The sequence below is a fragment of the Urocampus carinirostris genome, chromosome 9 (genome assembly GCF_059441175.1).
Source record: "Urocampus carinirostris isolate Australia breed hairy pipefish chromosome 9, RoL_Ucar_1.0, whole genome shotgun sequence".
Lineage (NCBI taxonomy): Eukaryota > Metazoa > Chordata > Actinopteri > Syngnathiformes > Syngnathidae > Urocampus > Urocampus carinirostris.
Genome location: NC_142357.1, coordinates 27503512 through 27523438, shown reverse-complemented (window position 1 = coordinate 27523438; position 19927 = coordinate 27503512). Strand labels below are relative to the sequence as shown.

At 40.0% G+C, this 19927-nt stretch overlaps 1 protein-coding gene and 3 pseudogenes across 2 annotated transcripts in view; 1 reads left to right on the top strand and 3 right to left on the bottom strand.

Moving 5' to 3' along the window:
* Positions 1-19927, top strand: part of nlgn3a (neuroligin 3a) — a 363876-nt gene that overhangs the window by 84713 nt on the left and 259236 nt on the right. The window contains exons 2-3 of one of the 2 annotated variants that reach the window (XM_088343413.1): positions 2464-3133; positions 3996-4055. In XM_088343413.1, coding sequence (XP_088199539.1) covers positions 2662-3133; positions 3996-4055 — 532 coding nt within the window. In that variant the 5' untranslated portion in view covers positions 2464-2661. The remainder of the gene's footprint in view (positions 1-2463; positions 3134-3995; positions 4056-19927) is intronic. The other variant, XM_088343414.1, reaches the window with a different exon arrangement.
* LOC148359968 (U2 spliceosomal RNA) lies at positions 9544-9691 on the bottom strand (annotated as a pseudogene).
* Positions 10090-10241, bottom strand: LOC148359967 (U2 spliceosomal RNA; annotated as a pseudogene).
* On the bottom strand, positions 10548-10679 carry LOC148359966 (U2 spliceosomal RNA; annotated as a pseudogene).

Here is a 19927-nt window from a genome sequence, read left to right as displayed (position 1 = left end):
TATCAATGATTTTCTTAGGCAGAAAAAAGTAATAAAACCAACAAAATCACAATAAAATTAGATGTTGTCCTTGGGGAACACGCTAATTGACTAAACAGGCAGAAAACATTGAGCTGCGCATTATTGACATCTAATGTGATGGAGTGTAAATGGCTGACGGTTATCTTCTTCATAGCATTATTTTGCCAAGGAAGAGTCCCGCGACCCACGTTAGGGTCCCGACCCACAAGTTAAGAAACACTGTTCCAATGTATCATTGTCAATCACGTTTACAATTTTTCCTGTAAACGTTGATGAAGATGAGCTCACCTATAGCATCATCGCCAGTCTCAGTTCCCGCAGACGGGAACGATAACAACCCTGTGGGAAGACCCGAGTTGTTATTGCGTCATAAATCCCTCAAGCTATCTTTTTGAAGGCTATTCCTCTCTTAAACATTGACTGGCTCGGATATTGTAGGATGATGGGGGGGTGGACCTAAGCTGCAGAAATTGAAAATTGATCAGGCGGCGTGTGGGAAGGCGATATTCCAGGCGCTACAACCGACCTGGGACTTTTGCTTTGCGCTGTCACAGAAAGAAGAGTCACTGCCTGTGGCTACAGTATATCCTCCTCTGCTCTTTTCTCCCCTGACCAAGGGGGAGTTTGAATCTAAATCGTTCTTAGCGACAGCGAAGGGAGAAGGTGGCGAATGCTGCATTGCAATAAGCACAACATGAATTTTTTATGACATGATGGTGTTCCAGTGTATGCAGATTTTTCTTGTTGAGTAAATGTAAGTCTTGGGACTTGGCCAGGGAGTGGGGAAATGACACAAAATGTTACTATGGGGGATTTTCTATGATGGCAAAATATGATGTCACTGGTAAGAAAATTACTAGTAAGGACCTGAAAAACCAGTAGTAATGTCTGATAATATTCTCATGGCCTGGCCCAATACACACATTAGTAATAATAACAAAAATATTAACAAGCCCAATTCTACTGTGTATTTACAAGACTAATGGTTCTCAACTGGTCTGGCTTGAGGACCCAGCATTCCACCCTACTGACAAACTGGGAAAAAAATTAAAATATTAAAATAAAATAGATAAAATATTTCCACTTCTCAAATGTATCCAAAAATATAGTAAAAAGAAGAAATTATAATTTACACACCTTTATAAAACAAATAAAAACAAAATGACCAGCAAAACCAAAAGGAATGCAAATACCATATACCAGTATACTCGATATGACAATCGAAAACTGCTTTAAATTAGCCACATACTAAAAGAAATTTCTGAAGTCTGCATCTTAACATCAATACATATTTACTTATGTAGTTAATAAAGATTAATATGCTGGTAAAAAGCTTGAAAGAAACATCTCCTGGATGCAACTGGGACGCATCGTCAGTGATGTATCCTGAGTGTTTCGGTTTTCGCAACATCAGACACTCTCGCCCAGGTGACTCAGCCGAGGTTGTTATATATATATATATATATATATATATATATATATATATATATATATATATATATATATATATATATATATATATATGAAAATAGGGGATATAGATAAGTACAGAATCTTCTATCCATCCATTATCTGCACTGCTTATCTTCAGTAGGGTCGCGGGGGTGCTGGAGCCCATTCAAGCCATCCTCGGGCAGTGGGCAGGGGACACCGTGAACTGGTTGCCAGCTAGTCGCAGGGCGCACAGGGACAGAGAATTTGCTCACTCATTCACTCCTAGGGACGATTTGGACTGGCCAATTAACCTGACATGCATATTTTTGGAATGTGGGGGGGAAACCGGAATGCCCGGAGGAAACCCAAGCAAGCACGGGGAAAAGATGCGAACTCCACACAGGAGGTTCGATCTCATGACTTCAGAACTGTGCCGCAAACGCGCTAACCACTGCCCCAACGTGCTGCCCCATATTTTAAACTTGTTTTTTTTTTTAATTCAAACAATGCATAGATAAAACTTGTATTTTTCTCATTTCGATATTTTTTGACTTGATTTTGAGTGAAAATAGCACATTTCATTTTGAGTGTTATTTTCTTTTAATGTATGGTGTTTTTATTTTGTTTTTCTATATTTACTAGCACTTTATGTAGTGTACTACTCTTCACACCCAAGCACATAGTGTATAAAACTGGATAACAGTATTGTTGTAAATAAACAAGACGCTATCAGGAGAAAACACACTGTTATGGTGCATCTGTAGTCAATGCCATTATCAAAAGTATTATGACCAAACGTCATGAAGGTAATTGCCACATCTAGCGTCACTCATTCGTTGGGTCCAACTGCGGCAATCGCGAGAACCCCTGTCACGTTTACGAGAGCGGTTTTATGTCAGGACACAAAAGCATCCAAGCAGTCAATAAATATAACGGCCTCAAAGTAAAAGGCGCGCCGGTGTGCTGTCAGGAAACTGTCATTAATTCTCCTGTCTTCTTCCTTTGTAGCACTGGATAGAAGATCCGACAAACGAAGAGAGAGGAGCTCTCTCTAAGGAGAGGAGCAGCAAAACAGTTTCGCATCTTCTCCGAGCCACCAGAGTCCACTATATCAGCCCATGATTGGTCTCCCCGCGGTCCGGCAGCACGTCTGAGCTAAGGCGTAGGTAGTTGAATGTTGGTGGCTTGCACTTGCTTTTGAGGACCATGTGGCTTTCGCCGAGGAGAAGTCCTACCCCCTTGGAGAACCGGAAACCCTCCCACAGCCTCTCCGGTTTCATCCCATCCTTATGTTTATGGACATTCTGCTGGTGCTTTGCAGCAGCACATGGCCAGAGCTACCACCCCACCGTCAACACCCAGTACGGCAAACTACGTGGGGTGAGGGTACCCCTGCCCAGTGAGATCCTCGGTCCGGTAGATCAGTACCTCGGGGTCCCTTACGCCGCCTCCCCAGTGGGAGAAAAACGTTTCTTGCCACCCGAACCTCCGTCATCCTGGTCTGGGATCAAGAACGCCACTCACTTTGCTCCGGTGTGCCCTCAAAATATTCACAATGCCGTGCCAGAGATTATGATGCCCATTTGGTTCACCTACAACCTGGATATCGTGACCACTTACATACAAGACCAACACGAGGATTGTCTGTATCTTAACATCTATGTTCCCACGGAGGACGGTGAGTGTGTTTAGAAGTCAGGAGGAAACCAGTTCTGTCCTCACCCTCTTTCCCCTCTTAAACCCTCTTTTGTTTTGTTTTTTAAGTTTTGTTTGCGTGAGCATGACCTGTTGTCTGGCGCATGCTGTGTCTGTGTCAGTCATCTCAACCTGTCATTTTGAGCCTTTTCATGGACCCCCCTTCCTTTAATGTCACTTTGAAAGGTTGATCTTTTGACGACTGAATGACTTACGATGACAACGTTTTTGAATCAAAGAAAGGAGACTTTTGGTTGTGCACTTTCCTACCCTCACTGTGTTGACTGTCTCAGGGTGATTAGCGATAAATAGCTCGCCTCGTAAGGTAATTCATTTCTCGTAGGTTGGTGAAATGCTCTGGTACACGAGAGGCCTGTGGCATCAGCCTACTCTATGTAAGACCCTTTACGCTTCTCTCAAGTAAAAAAAAAAAATGCGGGAACCGCACATCGTTCTGAACGTCTATTGTGGTGGCAGTCAAGGAAATCATACAAAAATGGAATTGAGCTCTGAAGTCTTAATTCAAACAGACATCAATTTCATTTGACATGGCTTAAAAACGGTAAAATCCGACCATTGTGTGGTCTGGTAATGGGTCTTAAATAGGAGTGCATGTGAATATGGGCTCCTTGTGTACCAGGTTGCAGTAAATTAATTCCCCAACTCTGGGATATTTCTCCAGGAAACATCCGCTTACGTTTTTTTTCAACAGGTCCTTTGTGGTAATGTTGACGGGGAGGGCGGGTTGACGTGCGTTGGGGTCTGACAAACGTGTTTGCATGTCACTTGCAGTGTTTTCCAGAGCTAGCTGTTATTTTGTAGTTTTTTTCCCATTCATTTTACAGTCAAAAGAATATCCAAGGAATGTGCCCGGAAACCCAACAAGAAAATGTGTAGAAAAGGAGGTAGGTACACAATCCTACTTTCAATTTGATGACATGAAATAATCAAGGGAAAGGGGTAACATCCTTCTGAAGCTGCTGCTATCACCGTCAAGAATTTCTCCCCAAAATGATGGAGCTCTGCTCAGGCAAGATATGTCTAAGAATTACATGGATCTTTGTAATTTCTTTGTTTATTTCCCTCTTGATCACAATCTCATGGAGCATTTTTAAAAAAAACGGGTCAAATTTAAAAGATTAAACATTTGCCGAGAGTAGAGATGAAGGTTCCAAAGTCACGTGAAAAAAGAGCCTTAACAGTGTGTGTGAATACAAAATGCAACTCTCCACCAGTCAATCAAATGTCTAAAGTACTAAAGTTTCTGTAGTCAGTTGTGAGGTGAAAACTTTACCTGTAATTGCAACCCTTGTCATAATTATCCAAGTTTATCCAGTGTTAAAAAGTAGTTTGCCAAATACAACTTGCAGCTCTTTAGCCTTAAAGATTATTAGCTCTCAAGATAGCAAACACAGCAATTAACATTTTTACTGTCAGTTTTGTGGATTTAAACAATACATACAGAGCAGCCCAATGACAGGAAGTTGGTCAGCTTGTGAGCAAACCCTAGTGCAGTTAACAACAGACAATTATTAGCAAGTTAACTTGTAGTAGAGCCACAGCTTCCCAATGAAGCTAATAACAGACATTGATAAGCAGGCTAACTTGTAACCAAGTTGAAGCCTCGCTCCAAGAAGCTAATGACAATTATTTTCAGCCTAACTTGTAGCTGAGTCATAGCCTGCTTCTGTGTGGCATTTCAGGTAAAATGTGTTTTTAGCATAAGCATACTTAGAAGGCTAAAATTCTATTTTAATGGCTGAGACAATACAATAAGAAAAAGAAAACAATTCACTTGTAGACAAAATGTTTGCTAAATTCACTGCTAGCCCAGATTAGTGCCGCAACACTCAGGCTATGCTAGCCAGACTACTACCTGAGTGGAATTCTAAATAGCAGGGAAACCTCTGCCAGAACATCAGGTAGGTCAGACGTCTTCTGGATTAAAATTGTTTCTGAGTTCAAACCTAAATGAGATGTGTCTGCAAAAAACTGATACTTGTGAATAGCACCTGTTTTCAAGGTTGGGATACTTGATTAAGTTGAGAGATATTTCATCACTTTCATACATACATTGTTAAAAAATCAGATGCTATGATATGTGGATAAGTAATTATACTTATTCAAGATTTCTTTTAGGTAATTCTGAAGAAAAACATGTCGCATAGCAGCTCTCAAGGCCGTGCTGCTTTTGAATGCTTTGATTTACTTAATGTGGTTTGTGATATTCACTGGTAATAAAGCTTGAATGTACCCATGCGGTCAAAACATACCAAAGCAATGGCATGCGGAAATTGTCCAATTTAACATTAAGCGCCTGTTCAAATCAAAGTGCTTTGTGAAAACACACACTTTATTCACAAAGTATGCCTACGGGACTTAGCAATTAGCCTTTTGAGTGATACGGAGCATATCTCGCGCCACAAGAGCGATTTGGCTCCCAATTTTCTATTCAGGCAATAGGCAGCGTGTGGCCTCAGCCATACATTTGACTTTGGTAAACCAATTTTAGATGAAACGGGCCCCCCAGGCACTTCCGCTTTGGAATTAGTCCCAGATGTGGAATATACACAGAAATATCTCTTTAATATTATCCTCCCTCTTCATTTTTTTTTCAATTATCTCCCTTAGGTTCAGTAATGAGAAAATGGTTTTATCTTAAGTTTCTTGTATTGGTTTTGTGACAAAATATTATGAGGAAACCCAGTATCATAGGCCCCCTGCTGCTATAAACAGGATTGGTGTCAGTTCCCCTCAAAACCTGGGTTCATTTTAATGACACGGTTTTTGGTTATGTTCTTTTTCTGTTTTTACAAATATTTTGTCTAGTCTTGGCTAAATTAGCTCAAGCTGAATTTAACCTACTTAGGGAATGAAGAAGGCTGCCTGGTAAACCTACAAAAACGATATGAGATTTTTTTGAATATTTAAACATTTTTGAAATTTTAAGGTCTATAGCAAGGGTATGCAAACTGATTCACGGGCAGATTTGAGTTATAAACAATGATAGAAGGGCTTGGCTATGAGGAACTATAATTATTTTATGTTTTTGATTTACCAATAGAGTATGCAATCTGATATCTCGGCAATATAAATCTCATTTTTGGCTTTTTCGCTAAACATTCAATTCTGCGAATAATAATAAAGGACCAAAATTAAGACAAGTGTTCTTAGCATAGCAGCAATAAGTAAACGTGCAGACTTCTTGATTTACATATTTTACATTTTTCATCCAAACATATAAACTATTCAATCAAGTTGGTTTTAAAACACATAGAGGTAAAGAAAAGTAATGAATAAGGTTCCTTTTTAAGGACTAAATTATATAAAATTCATTGAAAAGCTTAAAATGCATTTTTTTTTTAACATCAAATTTGATAAATATCTTGATAGATAAACCGTCGTGGCGTTCGTTTTCTTTTGTGACACAATGCAGTCAGTATACATTATTTGGGCGTAACCTCATAAGTGTGATAACTCACCCATTTATAAATCTTATCTTACTTTCAACACTCAAAATATTCTGTGGCAACAGACCTATCCATACACATGTGATTTTTCCTTTATTTATCCCCCAGGCTTCCCAAAAGGCTCCACCCCTTAGGACAATATAAGTCCTAAAATTGACAATAAAGAAAACTGTGTATATATATATATATATATATATATATATATATATATATATATATATATATATATATATATATATAGTGAGCGAATTATCTGTCCCTTTTGCAAAACCGTGAAAAGTAAACCGTGTTCAAAGGAGCTATTACTGTAAAGAAAATTAAGCCAGCTACTTGAATGTTGGGTACGCTGGGGACAAGAGTTGCACCTAGTATACTCCTTTTTATTTATAGTACTTTTTAAACTCTTGTATGTATATATTATCTTTATTATTTTACCATTTTGCTTGCACGATTCAAAAGCCTGACTGGCCGCAAGTGGCCCGCCGGGCTTAGTTTGCCCAACACAGATCTAAAGTGAACTCAACTAAAATAGTACAGAGGGGAATTCTTTAAAAGTCTGTAAATAGTCAAAGCGATTGCTAATAAAGGTGTAATTCCCCATTTCGACATATCTATACATGTGAATCCCCAATGGAAAATTGTGATTATTCCCCGAAATAAGATAATAACCCTAACATTACCCAGCATGAAATACATTTTATTGCATAATAAAGCACATCAAATGGTGAAAACTAACCTTGTGGATCTTGATAAATGGGCCACAAGAGATTTGTACGTTTGCATGAGTTGCTGCTTTACAATAGATACGTCTTCAGGAATATATAAATTAAGTGGCTTGCAATACAAGTTAATCTTTACATATTTGAGAGGGAAAGTATGACCGGTTGTTGCAGTCCAGTAGAGTATTTTTTCATGATCTTCTGATTTGCTTTGTCTCATTCAGTGCCATACCATATAAATATGTCTTGAGAAGCATTGTCCCTTAGTGCCAAAATTTAAAAACAAATTTTTTTTGTTTTGTTTAAAAAAACAACAACAACTATTATAGATGTATAGGCGCTGCACATCAGTAAGTTTCAAGCCTCTGGGAATTCAGTATGATGAATCACAATTAGATGGCAGAAGTTGCTTTGATCACATATTTGTCCACACATTGAGGAAGCCCCTACTTCCCAGTGTTGTTTCCTGTTTCCAGTGATTGAGAGTGTGTAAGCTGCACTATATTAGGGAAGTAACGTGTTTAGAGGAGCAAAATATATCGACAAGTTCAGACAGTTAATGCTTCAACAGCTTACTTTTTTCTAAAAAAGATGATCCAAGTCCCTTCGTTATTGTCGTGGCAGAGAGGGATGACATTTCGTGCACATCCACTGGAACAAGATCGCTCAGGTGACTCAAAATTGTGTGATCACGTTACCAGAAAAATCTGGTGCCAGAAAAAAAATATTGCAAATCTTCCATGCATAAGTACACTTTTCTTGTAATCAAATTTTATTTTAATGGTAAACTGCCCCCTTGTATTAATGGAAAGCATTGTTTAGATATTAGAGGTATTACGGATGCAAAAAAGCACTGAAGTGAAGGTTCTGCTTGAAATACATCCATTCACAAAATGCTGTTTTTGTCGGAATTTATCTTGGAAAGCGTATTTTCCAAAACCTTAGCAATGTTAAACTGCTGTTTACCAAACAATGGTAAAAGCTAGAGATATACTTTTTCTATCCGAAAGATGAGGATTAAACATTTTTTTATAATATATCCTATGTCTTTTATGCTTAAGAACTAAAACTCCTACAGCCCTTCAAAAATGGATCAACATGGTAAAAAATGTCTCTTATCTTTTGAGAGAAAGGTCTGGAATTGAATAAGTTAAGAATAAGAAATATATTTTTAATGTTTTCCTGGAAAAACTGGGAACAAAATTATTTTATTAAAAACAATTCTGTAAATAGTTTCAGTGGGAAAAACAAAGGACATGCTCATTAGTCATTGCTTTGCAATCCCATACCCGGTTGGGATTTTGGTTCCTAACACTAAAACCTTCCTTGATTAATTAATTAACGCGCTGATCCAAACATTAATTTGGACTGAATGACGAGAAAATAAAAAGAAAGAGAGGGGGTCAGGGGGAGGAGAAACATCAACTCTTATTATGTTTAGACAACTGCAATTACTCGCATATTGTAAAAACTTGGTCACGAGTTTTCTGAAAATGATGACTGCCAATTGTACCGTATTTTCCGCATTGTGGGGCACACCATATTAATAAGCACATTCCCATAGAATAGACCCATGCAATTAAAACCACTGTAAGGGTTACGGTTGCACAAGGGATCAAAAGTAACGCATTCGTGCAATCATTGATCAGTTGGAATATATGAATAGAATAAAATTGAATATACCTTTATTGTCATTGTTACAACATGGGACATATTGTGACAACGAAATTGGACGTGGCACTCCAGTCCCACATTTTACAGTGAGGATATAAGGAAAACAAAGAACAAAGAAGATGTTTGTACTGTCCTTGTTGTATAGGCTTTGTTTTCCTCCGGAGGGGGGTGTATGAGTGGGTGAGGGACAGACAGAGATGGGCGGATCCAACTAGATGTTTGATATTACTGTACACACGGTCCAGTGTTTTTTCCCTAATTGCTCAGTCCACGTATTGAATGGATTTGGGAAGTACAGTCCATAAACATGCCCGATTAAAGTCGCCGGCGACGATAAAAGCTCCGTTGACTTATCACAATTGCATAATATCAGCTCCAACAGGAAAAGAACCCGGACCACGGATGGGAGGGGGGAGGGGTATTTTGTAAGGTTTATTGTTCTCTATTATTTCTCAATTATCCAATCATAATACGCTACAAAGCCAAGAGGCTGAGTCAAGGTCCTAGCCACAGAGCCAAGCAGCGATCAGTGCAAATGCACCGTTCCCGGAGGTACTGCAATACCGGGCCGGTGCGTGGAGTGGACAGAGCAAGCTCTTATTCCATCCATAAATCGATTGGAACTAAATGTACTTCATTGAAGCACACAGTCCAAAGCCAAGGGGCCGAGACACTGAATGGGGTTTTTAAGGTTATTGTTCTATCTTCGTTATTCATTATCCATTATCCGTTATCAAGACACTGAATGGGGTTTTTAAGGGTTATTGTTCTATCTTCGTTACTTATTATCTATTATCCGTTATCGGTCAATTCATAATACGCTACAAAGCCTAGGAGCCGGGACACTTACTCTCAGCCAAAAGGCCAAGCTAAGGTCCTAGCCCTAAAGCCTTGCTGCGATCATTGCGAATGGGGTTTTGGGGTTTTTAAGGGTTATTGATCTATCTTCGTTATTCATTATCCATTATCCGTTATCGGTCAGTTCATAATACGCTACAAAGCCAAGGAGCCGGGACACTTACTCTCAGCCAAAAGGCCAAGCTAAGGTCCTAGCCCTAAAGCCTTGCTGCGATCATTGCGAATGCACCGTTCCCGGAGGTACTGCAATACCGGGCCGATGCGTGGAGTGGACAGAGCAAGCTCATATTCCATCTCCGAAATGCAAAAATCAAAGATAGTGACTTTAAAGGCCAAGCTAAGAACCTAGCATCAAGGCCAAGCTAAGGACCTAGCATCAAGGCCAAGCTAAGGACCTAGCATCAAAGGGCCAAGCTAAGGACCTAGCATCAAAGCCTTTAGCAAACCGTTCCCGGAGGTACTGCAATAAAGCATATTCAGGTACACAGTCCAAAAACAACAGCCGGCGGGGGGGGTTTTGGGGTTTTTAAGGGTTATTGTTCTATCTTCGTTATTCATTATCCATTATCCGTTATCGGTCAGTTCATAATACGCTACAAAGCTTAGGAGCCGGGACACTTACTCTCAGCCAAAAGGCCAAGCTAAGGTCCTAGCCCTAAAGCCTTGCTGCGATCATTGCGAATGCACCGTTCCCGGAGGTACTGCAATACCGGGCCGATGCGTGGAATGGACAGAGCAAGCTCTTATTCCATCAACAGCCGGCGAATTGGTTTGAACAAATTTATTGACACTAAAAACAGAAAACAATCATGACAATCTCAACAGCAATTAAGCACATTCACAATATTATATTCCAATATTACGTTTTTAACAGCAAACACAAAGTGAGGTTTGAACAAACCTTCTCGAAAATCAAACATATTCACAATTTCATTATGCACGTGTTCTAATTATTTACACCACTAGGGATACAGACAACCTATACTAGCCGTTAGGTATTATGTCTGTATCTCACCATTTTTAGTCACGAAACAAAATACTATATGTTATCATTAAGCCGGGCCGCGAGAATATTATCAGACATGAAACCAGTTCGTTGTACAGAAAAGGGCGACTGAATCACAAACTCTTTACGAAGTGCAGAAATTTCTGACCTGAATGACGACAGGGGCATTGTGGGAAGTAATTGGATCATCGTGAACGATGGTAACCCATGGCCACTCGTATCCAACAATCTTTGTCACTTACAATGCTTAGTTTGAGCTGAGAAAAAGTAAAACTAAGTTTCATATCGATTTTCAATCATTTTCTGTTTTCTCATCTCTTTGACATATCTGGTTCGCAGTTCACAAATCACAGATAACTTCACTGCACAGGCAGTCAGGGCACCACTTTCTGTGGTGTGTCTTGGGCAAGTACAACCTCGCTGTGCCGTTTTTCTGGGTAGGGGTTTGTTCCCTAACATGAACAGATTCTACTGGTTTGTGGTACCGTGACTAATACTAATGTTATAATGAGATAACCTAATACCTAGCGCTCTCACGAATAGTATAAGATGTTCTCCTGGTTCGATTCCCATCACATCTAATGTTATGCAATTGTGAACAACCATCCGTGCCCTTAGTGGCCTGATGGTTATGTAAACGTGGATGTACTTCATTTATACAGCCAATTCCAACAATCTTGCCAGTGTAACCAAGTGCTTTCAAGTAACAAAAGAGAAGTAAAAAGTAAAAACCAAATAAAGATAAATTGAATTAAAAAAATATTAGGATTCCGTGCTCTTATCCACGCTATCCCTGTTGCCACCATTGGCATGAAATAATCAACTGATCAATAATTGCACAAATGTGGTAATGCATATCCAATTTTGTCTGTGTTTTAAGGTGCGTACTTTGAGTTTTTTGATTGTGACTTATAGTCCCAGATATAGGCTAATTGGGATCCTGTCATTTTGAAACGAATGAATATCGAGTTGCTCGAAGTAAATGTTATTTAACAGCGTGGGCGGCGTTCGCAACTGCTCCGGTTTGAAATGGCAGACTTTACCTTTTTAAAAGTTTCATACTGCTAAATTGACTTGCAGTGGAATTTATCAGAGACTCGCCCTATTGATACGATTTTCTTGAGGCAGAGTTCCCGTGCTAAATTGGGTCTAGTCTTTGTCATTTATTCTTTCTTTTGGGAAAATGTGATTTTGCTGCAGGTCTTGCTCACTGTGAATATAATATGACAGTGTTTCAGAGTAACAGCTTCTGACCTCACAATGCACCTCTTTGAAAAGCTATGGATTGATTTTATTTTTGTTCGTATTTTGTTCTGTCCAAAGCCCAAAAGTGTCTTTGAGCCGAGTTTTTACCAGGGTTCAACAATTCATTCTAAGATGTTTAAAAAATAGCCAATTTCCCAGAAACTTTAGATTCTTTTCAGTCCAAATAGATGTTGGATCAGGGAGTATAAACACTGGGTACGTTTGCGTGCAGGCGATGATCTGTTTGGAAAAGGACCATAGCTAGCACAGTTATCCCTTGTTTTTCATGGGGGTTACGTTCCAAAAATCCCTGTGTTCTTAATACATAATATGCTGTATATGACTGTAACAAAATAACAACGATAAAAACACATAATACATAATTACACTTCAATGAAGTGTCTTTATTCACATCATAGAAAAAGCTCGCTAGCTGCACTCTAGCATCAGGGATTCTCGAATGGACTCCTTGATGAGTAAAATAAGAATCCTGAATGTAGCAGTTTCCCACAAGTTGTAGCTCCAGGTCGTCCGTTTCATGGGTAATGAATATGGCGTTGGTAAGATACAAGATATATGGCTTGTGAGAGTTAACACCTAACCTAGCTGTAGAAGTAGGCCGGACTTGCAATAGCTTTCTCTGCCTAAGTCTCTTCCCGAACCCGAAAAAAACCCACAAAGCACCTAGGGATGATCAGCATTTTCTTGCCCTCTTCTCACTTTCTCCAGTGCCCAATGTAATTAATGAATTTCTTTCTGATGTAAGGAACCGCTAAAATAGTAGCTGTCACCGTGCTTCACAATATGTTTTGGTGGACACATTGAGTTGTCCGCCTGCCACGGTGTTTGATAGCATATGCTAGCCAATAGCAGTTGCACACAAAGACCCTCACACCCACCCAACACACACAGACACACAATGCACAGTACGTTGATATCAAAAACCATTAGAACATTTAATTAAAAATCCGTGAATTATTAAAACTGTGAAAAGCTGCTATACAGCGAGAGATTACTGTATACGGGGTTGTTCAATCGTCACTAGGCATGCAAACGTTTCATTCTGATTGCTCCAAAAATCTGACTTCCCAGTCGAACTATCCCCTGCATGTAAACCTAGTCACTATGAAGCACATCGAATCCTGTAAAACCACAAACAGCATGTCTTGTCACTGCAGTCAATAACACTCCACAGTAATCCGCCGGTCGACTTGTTCCAAAGCGCCCAAGGAAATAGAAAAGCAGGCCAAGAAAGTCTGAGACAAAAGAAGAAGAGACATTTTCCCAAATTCTAACATAACAGTAAACATTGGCCTTTGTGTTTGGATGACACTCAATGCCCCCTTTTGAATTGAGCAGCTACAAGTTCTATAGTCTAGCCGGGTTGCTCGCTCACCCAAGTGAGTCAAGTCACAGTGATTTGTGATGCAAGACTTGACCTAAGCAGGAAGTTTGCACTCAAGAGCCTCCCCACTGATGCACTGTTCGCCTTTCACGGCTAACCCAATTGCTTTGTCCTTTCCCGTGTCGACCAATCAAAAGGAATACAAAACACACTCACAAACTAGTGCTATCTTTTCCCTCTGGTATGTCTACGAGCTCAGTCAAGCAGCCCGTGCAGAAAATTAGCCCATATTTGCAATACACTCCTTTTCCTCCCTATTTATGAGACTCAAACATTATACGAGGATGTTAATTAATGTCCACCGTGCATGCACGCATGAATTCATCTGCTCCCAATAGAAATAGAATAACAAGTCTGTAGGTTCCCAGTAGAATAGATTTTTTTTTTACCCACTGCTCTCTAATGAGCTTACTTGACCGTATAAATGTGAAAAACGCTTCCCTGGCTTGAAATGAGCCAGCAATCGAGCTAGTCAACACTAGAGGAAAAAAAATATATATATGTATATATCACATCATATAATGGCCCCAAAAGATTACCATCAGACAGCAGAACCCGTGTGAGAGTTTAGAGAAGGAGCAGACATCCTGGAAGGACAAGCACCTACATGGATGTACCTCTGTTGGATAGAGGAGGTAGCTGACATCAAGAAATCCTACCAGAGGCTGGAAAATGCAGGACTGACAAACAGCAGAAAGGCTTCAAAAGAACAGACCATTAGCAAAAGAGCTGTAGAGGCCAGGATGTGCCTGAGTAGATCAGACCCAAGATGCAAACTGTGCAGACACCTCTGTCCGGTCCAGCACATTGTGGCGGGCTGTAAGAAGCTATGTGAAAAAGTGTACATTGAGGTGCCCAACCAAGTAGCTGGGATGGTATGCACTGGAGATCACAATAAGAGAACAATTTATGATCAATTGAATAATTCTGGAAAAAATGCAATAATCACTGTTAACAGTTTAGGGATATTTTGATGTGTCTATACTGTGGTACTACAACACTTTTTCACAGAATAAATATGGCATTTCAGCAAAAATACAACAACTGTATTTTGACTAAAATGCACTGATCAAATGAAAATGACTGACTTGATCGACCGGGATCCCTTTCCTGCTGACTCCCACATGGTGCTAATTTCCTTGATTATCTGTCAACCACCATGTATGTGGCATTCAAACTGCCAATTTCACTGACTTCGCAAGGTCCACCATCTTGCATTCTATAGTGACTAAAAGCCTCTGGCAGTAGGTTGTCGGGATGAAAACAAACTAGTTTAGCCATATCAAGACAAGTTGATAGTTCCAAATTTGTGATTTGAAGAATATTTAACATTTACAAAACTACAATCTCATTCAAGTAGCCCAAGATGGCTGGTAATGCACAGAAGACAAATGCAAGAGAGGACAGGTCACTGGGTAAACGTTTTCACACTGCAGCTCGAATTGCGTGCCAGTTCAGTGCTTAACATGGGACCGTTTAAGAGCATTTCTGCCCTCACTGGTATAGACACAATGAAACGTAATTTAACTGTAGAACGATGTGTGACGATGGTATTATTTCAAAATTATTCAATGAGTTGTTGATCTGCAACTGGTTTGGCATAGAAGTACCCAAATCCCGTTGAGTCATACCGAGGAAGGTTGCTGAGAAAGACAGAGCCAAGTTCCTGTGGGACTTCAGCTTCCAGACTGACAAGCACTTCCTGACTAATCAATCAAACATAGTGGTTGTGGACAAAGAGCATAAGAGGGTGGTGATAATAGATGTTGTGATCTCAACTGATGCTAAAATCAGTGAGGAGATACACAAGAAGCTGATGATAAAAGCAGCTGGAGCAGATGTGGAAGGTCAAGGTCAGCTTGGTATCTTTTGTATTGGGGGCACTTGGGGCAGTAACCCCCAACTGGGAGAGTGGTTCCAACAGATCCCAGGAACAACTGCTGAAATCTCAGTCTAGAATAGTGCAGTCTTAGGAACAGCCAAGATTGCGCAGAGCCCTCAAACTGCCAGGCCTCTAGAGGACCCAAGTCTGAGGATGTAACCGATACCACTCCACCAGGCGTGATGACATTTTATCTATTTTTTTCACATACAATAAATAATACATTTTCCTCAATAGATCCCATCTTGAAGGCCACGCAATAGCTCCGCTGACGCAGTTTCGTCTTTCAGCATAAACATAACTAAATCAAATAACCACTGAGGCATTCTTGTAAACTGCGATTGACAATGCTGATGTTTACATGATCCCTGCGTGATACCTTTTCCTCCCCTCTTACTCAGAAGCCTGTGGCAGTAACATGCCGTTTTCTATTATCCACCACTAGACAGGCAGAGAGACTTCCCCCCCCCCATTTTTACAGTTTTTTACTCCGTCATTTCAAGAGCATCTGAAACGCAGTGTGAATTTTTGGCTGTCCTTTCCGACAGGATTACAGCCTCCTTAACCTTTCGTCTGCGTTCTCCATCATTCGCTCTCATGCGTCCCGACCAAGCTGTTCCTTAACCTCTCCTCCGAGAGACAGATTGAGAGGGACGTCAGAAAAAAACGGAAGCGAAAGCAAGATCACACGCTGGAGGAGATACCGATCCGGCCTCTCTAAAAAGAAGGAAACGGCCACCTGAGGATTAGAAAGTGAAGAGAGAAGCTTCAAACTGTCAAGACTGCAACATTTCACATTTTCACAAAATCCCTTTCCACTTTCTGACCTTTCGGATATTTAACTCCCAGGCTCGTCTTTTGTCACGGCGCCTTTTCCCTCTGCAAAAGCGAGGCATTTAACATTCAGCCTTTTCTCGCGATGAGGGAATTGCGGATTGATTTCATAAATCAGTCGATTATTCTAGATGGAGCATTAGCATCTCAAATGTGGCGGGATTCCATCTCCCACGCCTTTGTGGTGTAATGTTTATCATTGAACCCTCGGGAGGTTAAGAAAATGATTTGCATCATCTTGGAGTTGTAGTTTTAAAGCTAAAACATGGCCCTTAACTCAAAGTCGCTTAATATTTGGGCTTTTTGTTAAACTGCAAGCTCATGTTCGACACACGCACGCTCAGCCACATCCTGATTTGTAGTGACAGAGCTATCCTGTCGACACCTGCCATCTAATCCATGCCTGTCTGGAACACTAATACTCAATATGCTCGCTGTTATTCAGCCCGTGTCAACACTACAGGAAGCCCAAATAACAGCAATGGGCCATAGAAAAACTGAAAACCTTTTTTCAGTGGTCACATGGCAAAAGGAAAGCTATAATGTTCATAGTCGATTATGCAGCTTATAGACTTGTAAAATCAGACCTCAAGTTTATTCAGTCTCAATGTACAATAACTAGTCAAGTCAAGTCAAGCCACATTCATTTGTAAAACCCGTAATCACAAAATGTCTCAAATCAATGCACAGTACACTAATACACCATACCGTAATCTGAAATCAGCATACAGGCAAGGAAAAACTCAAAAACCGAAGCATGAGGAAAATAAGAAACCTTGAGAAGGGCCACTCAAGAGGTACCGTAAATTCCGGACTATAGAGCGCACCTGATTAAAAGCCGCACCCATCACATTTTAAGAGGATAGCCGCTTTTGTACTTACACAAGCCGCACCTGCATATAAGCCGCATGCGCCCACATTAAATCATGTTACATAATCACAAAATTAACCCAAACCCTACTTTGAGTCCCGCGATTTTAACTGAATATAAAGTATGCAGGTCAAAAACCACAGCCGGCAAAATAAACGGAAAATGATACCTGCACTTAACATTGGTTGCAGACCTGCAGAGTCCGGGTCCCGTTAAAAGTGATCCAAGAAAAAAAAGTGTATATTTCCAAAGGTAAGGGTGGGAAAAATATATATCCACTATTGTCTGCCGTGTCCACAAACACTCACCTTTACCGGTCCCCACTTCCCGTCACCCCCCGTGTCTGTTACACCTCTTCTTTTTAATTGGTCGGTGCAAGACTTATCAGAATAAGTGTCCAAAATAAATACAGATAAATACATTACAAAAATATACAGTTTCAAATACATATTATACATGGTTGCACATATTTACAAAGAAAGACGGTACACCGAGAGAGTTTTCAAAGCTTTAATAATAATATTATAACTTTTATCCCAAGCCGTGCCTGTGAAGGGTAGCAAAACGCTACTAGCAACACGCTCGCAGCACAGTGCACCGGTCTGTTAAAAATAACACACCATACTTGCGGAAACCACGGTAAACCGTCCTCATCTTCCTCCTTATAACCGACGTCATCAAAGTCGTCTTCCCCAGTATGGGCAAGAGACTTAATCAGTTAGACGACGTTCCACGCTCCCTTATTCTAGCAACACGCTCGCAAGGTAAAGTTTGCGTGCAGTAGATCTGTTTCCTTCTTTATCGGACTGCTCAATTGCGTTTAGCTTGTAAGCTGCGTCATGTGCATTGAACTCGAGCGCAGCTGGCGGGTGTTAGAAAAAATTACTTAAATTGGCCGCATCACTGAATAAGCCGCAGGGTTGAAAGTTTGGGAAAAAAGTAGCGGCTTATAGTCCAGAATTTACGGTAGTTCCCATTCCAGAGTGACCGGACTGCAATGGATGTTGCATTGGGTAACAATATACAAAACTACATTCACGGACAGAAAATAGCCGGACTGGGTTCGGAAATCGTATTTTTAGCAATCCGGAATGAATTGCTTACATGCCTGGTGACGAACAACTACCTTTTTGGGGGCGGATCAGGGTTTAAGCTCCGGGATTCATTTATTAAAAATCAATTACTGGACATAAATTACAATTGATACAATCTTACAATTTGTTAGCCTCCATGCTGACTAAAACGATGATATATTGACAGTTATGTTGTCAGCTTCTACCCCTCTCCGCTTTAAGTTACAGAATGGATATGTATGCCATACAAAATATAGTGTTTTGTGCAGAAAAACAAGAAACAGTACGTGAGCCTCCGCAAGTTGACAGTGTTCAGGTGCCCTGGAGGGCTTGCGGTTACATGTAGCACAAGGACAGCATCACATTAGCTAGCGTGCGCGGCGCAGAGACAAGTTGCTCACATTAGCCGGCGTACGTGATAACCACAATCTCGTGTTTTATTCAAATGAAGACGCCTCTCGGGAGCTGAAATCCTTGCTCTTGCTTCGGCCTTGTAGTTTAAAGCCTGATCTCCTGAGCATGTTCATGTCTATTAGCATGTCGTTAGCTAGTTAGCCTCTTGTCTGCCGGCATTTTTTTTTTCAGGGTCTCATTGAACAACGTTAAGAATGGATAACAGGGATTACAAATCCTCTAAAGTACCATTTAAAGGCTTCTAAACATTCAGACCAAAATCAGAATAACACTGAAGTCACAAAAAAGAGCAGTAATTTTAAAAGGGCGCTAATTATAAAAACACAATGGCTGTAATTTTTACAATTACTACAACATCTTTAGCGTATTGTTACTTTGACGATTAGTTCATTATCGTGACGAAAAGGTATCGAAATTATAATGATTATCAATTTGCTGTAAAGACAAATACCTTTTTCCTTTCTGTATTTAACCTGTATTATCTAATATTTGAACTTCTATTTGAGTAAAAAACAACACAAATTATAGTGTCACATAAAGGATTATATCCCTCTATCTACAGTACACTGGTCATATCCCTCGAGAGGGGAGACCGACAGCAAGACAAACACATACAAAACCAAAGAAAATTAAAAAAGGGAACATTTTTGGACCATGGCTAACCCAAATGCCCAAACACCCAAACAAGTTAAGCACCTCGGCACCCAAGATGGTCACGCTTTCGTCCCTCCAGATGAAACGGGACAAAATAAAATAAAATAAAGTCTTCCATATGAAAAAAAATCCCTTATGTTGGCAATCGACACGCATGGGTACATTTATCACTTTATTTTTGTAAAATCCAAACTTTACTATCCTAAAGTGCAGAGGTTTGTTGACGGACTTACAAGGAGTGAATGAGAGCACTATGTTCCTTTGTCTCTTTGATTCCTTATCCTCACTGTAAAAATGGATCTGGAGTCGTCCAATTTCGTTGTCACAGCATATCCCATGTTGTAACAATGACAATAAAGGCATATTCTATTCTAAAATTGCAACATTGTCTCTATAATTATGACTAGAGAAATGTGTCATTCTGTTGACAGATCATTTTGCTCATTTAAAGTAAATGTTGGGGTATTTCATTAAATATGCATGTTTGGTTGAATATGGAAAATAATAAACATTTATTTTACTTTTTTTATTTCCCCATAAAATAAAAACATCACTATCCCTGGATTGAAACATTGGCAGGAACGTGACCAAAAAACAAAAAAGTTCTAGTTCTGTTGACATATTATTTTGCTCTTTTTAAGTATTATTTGGGTTATTTTATTAAATATGTAT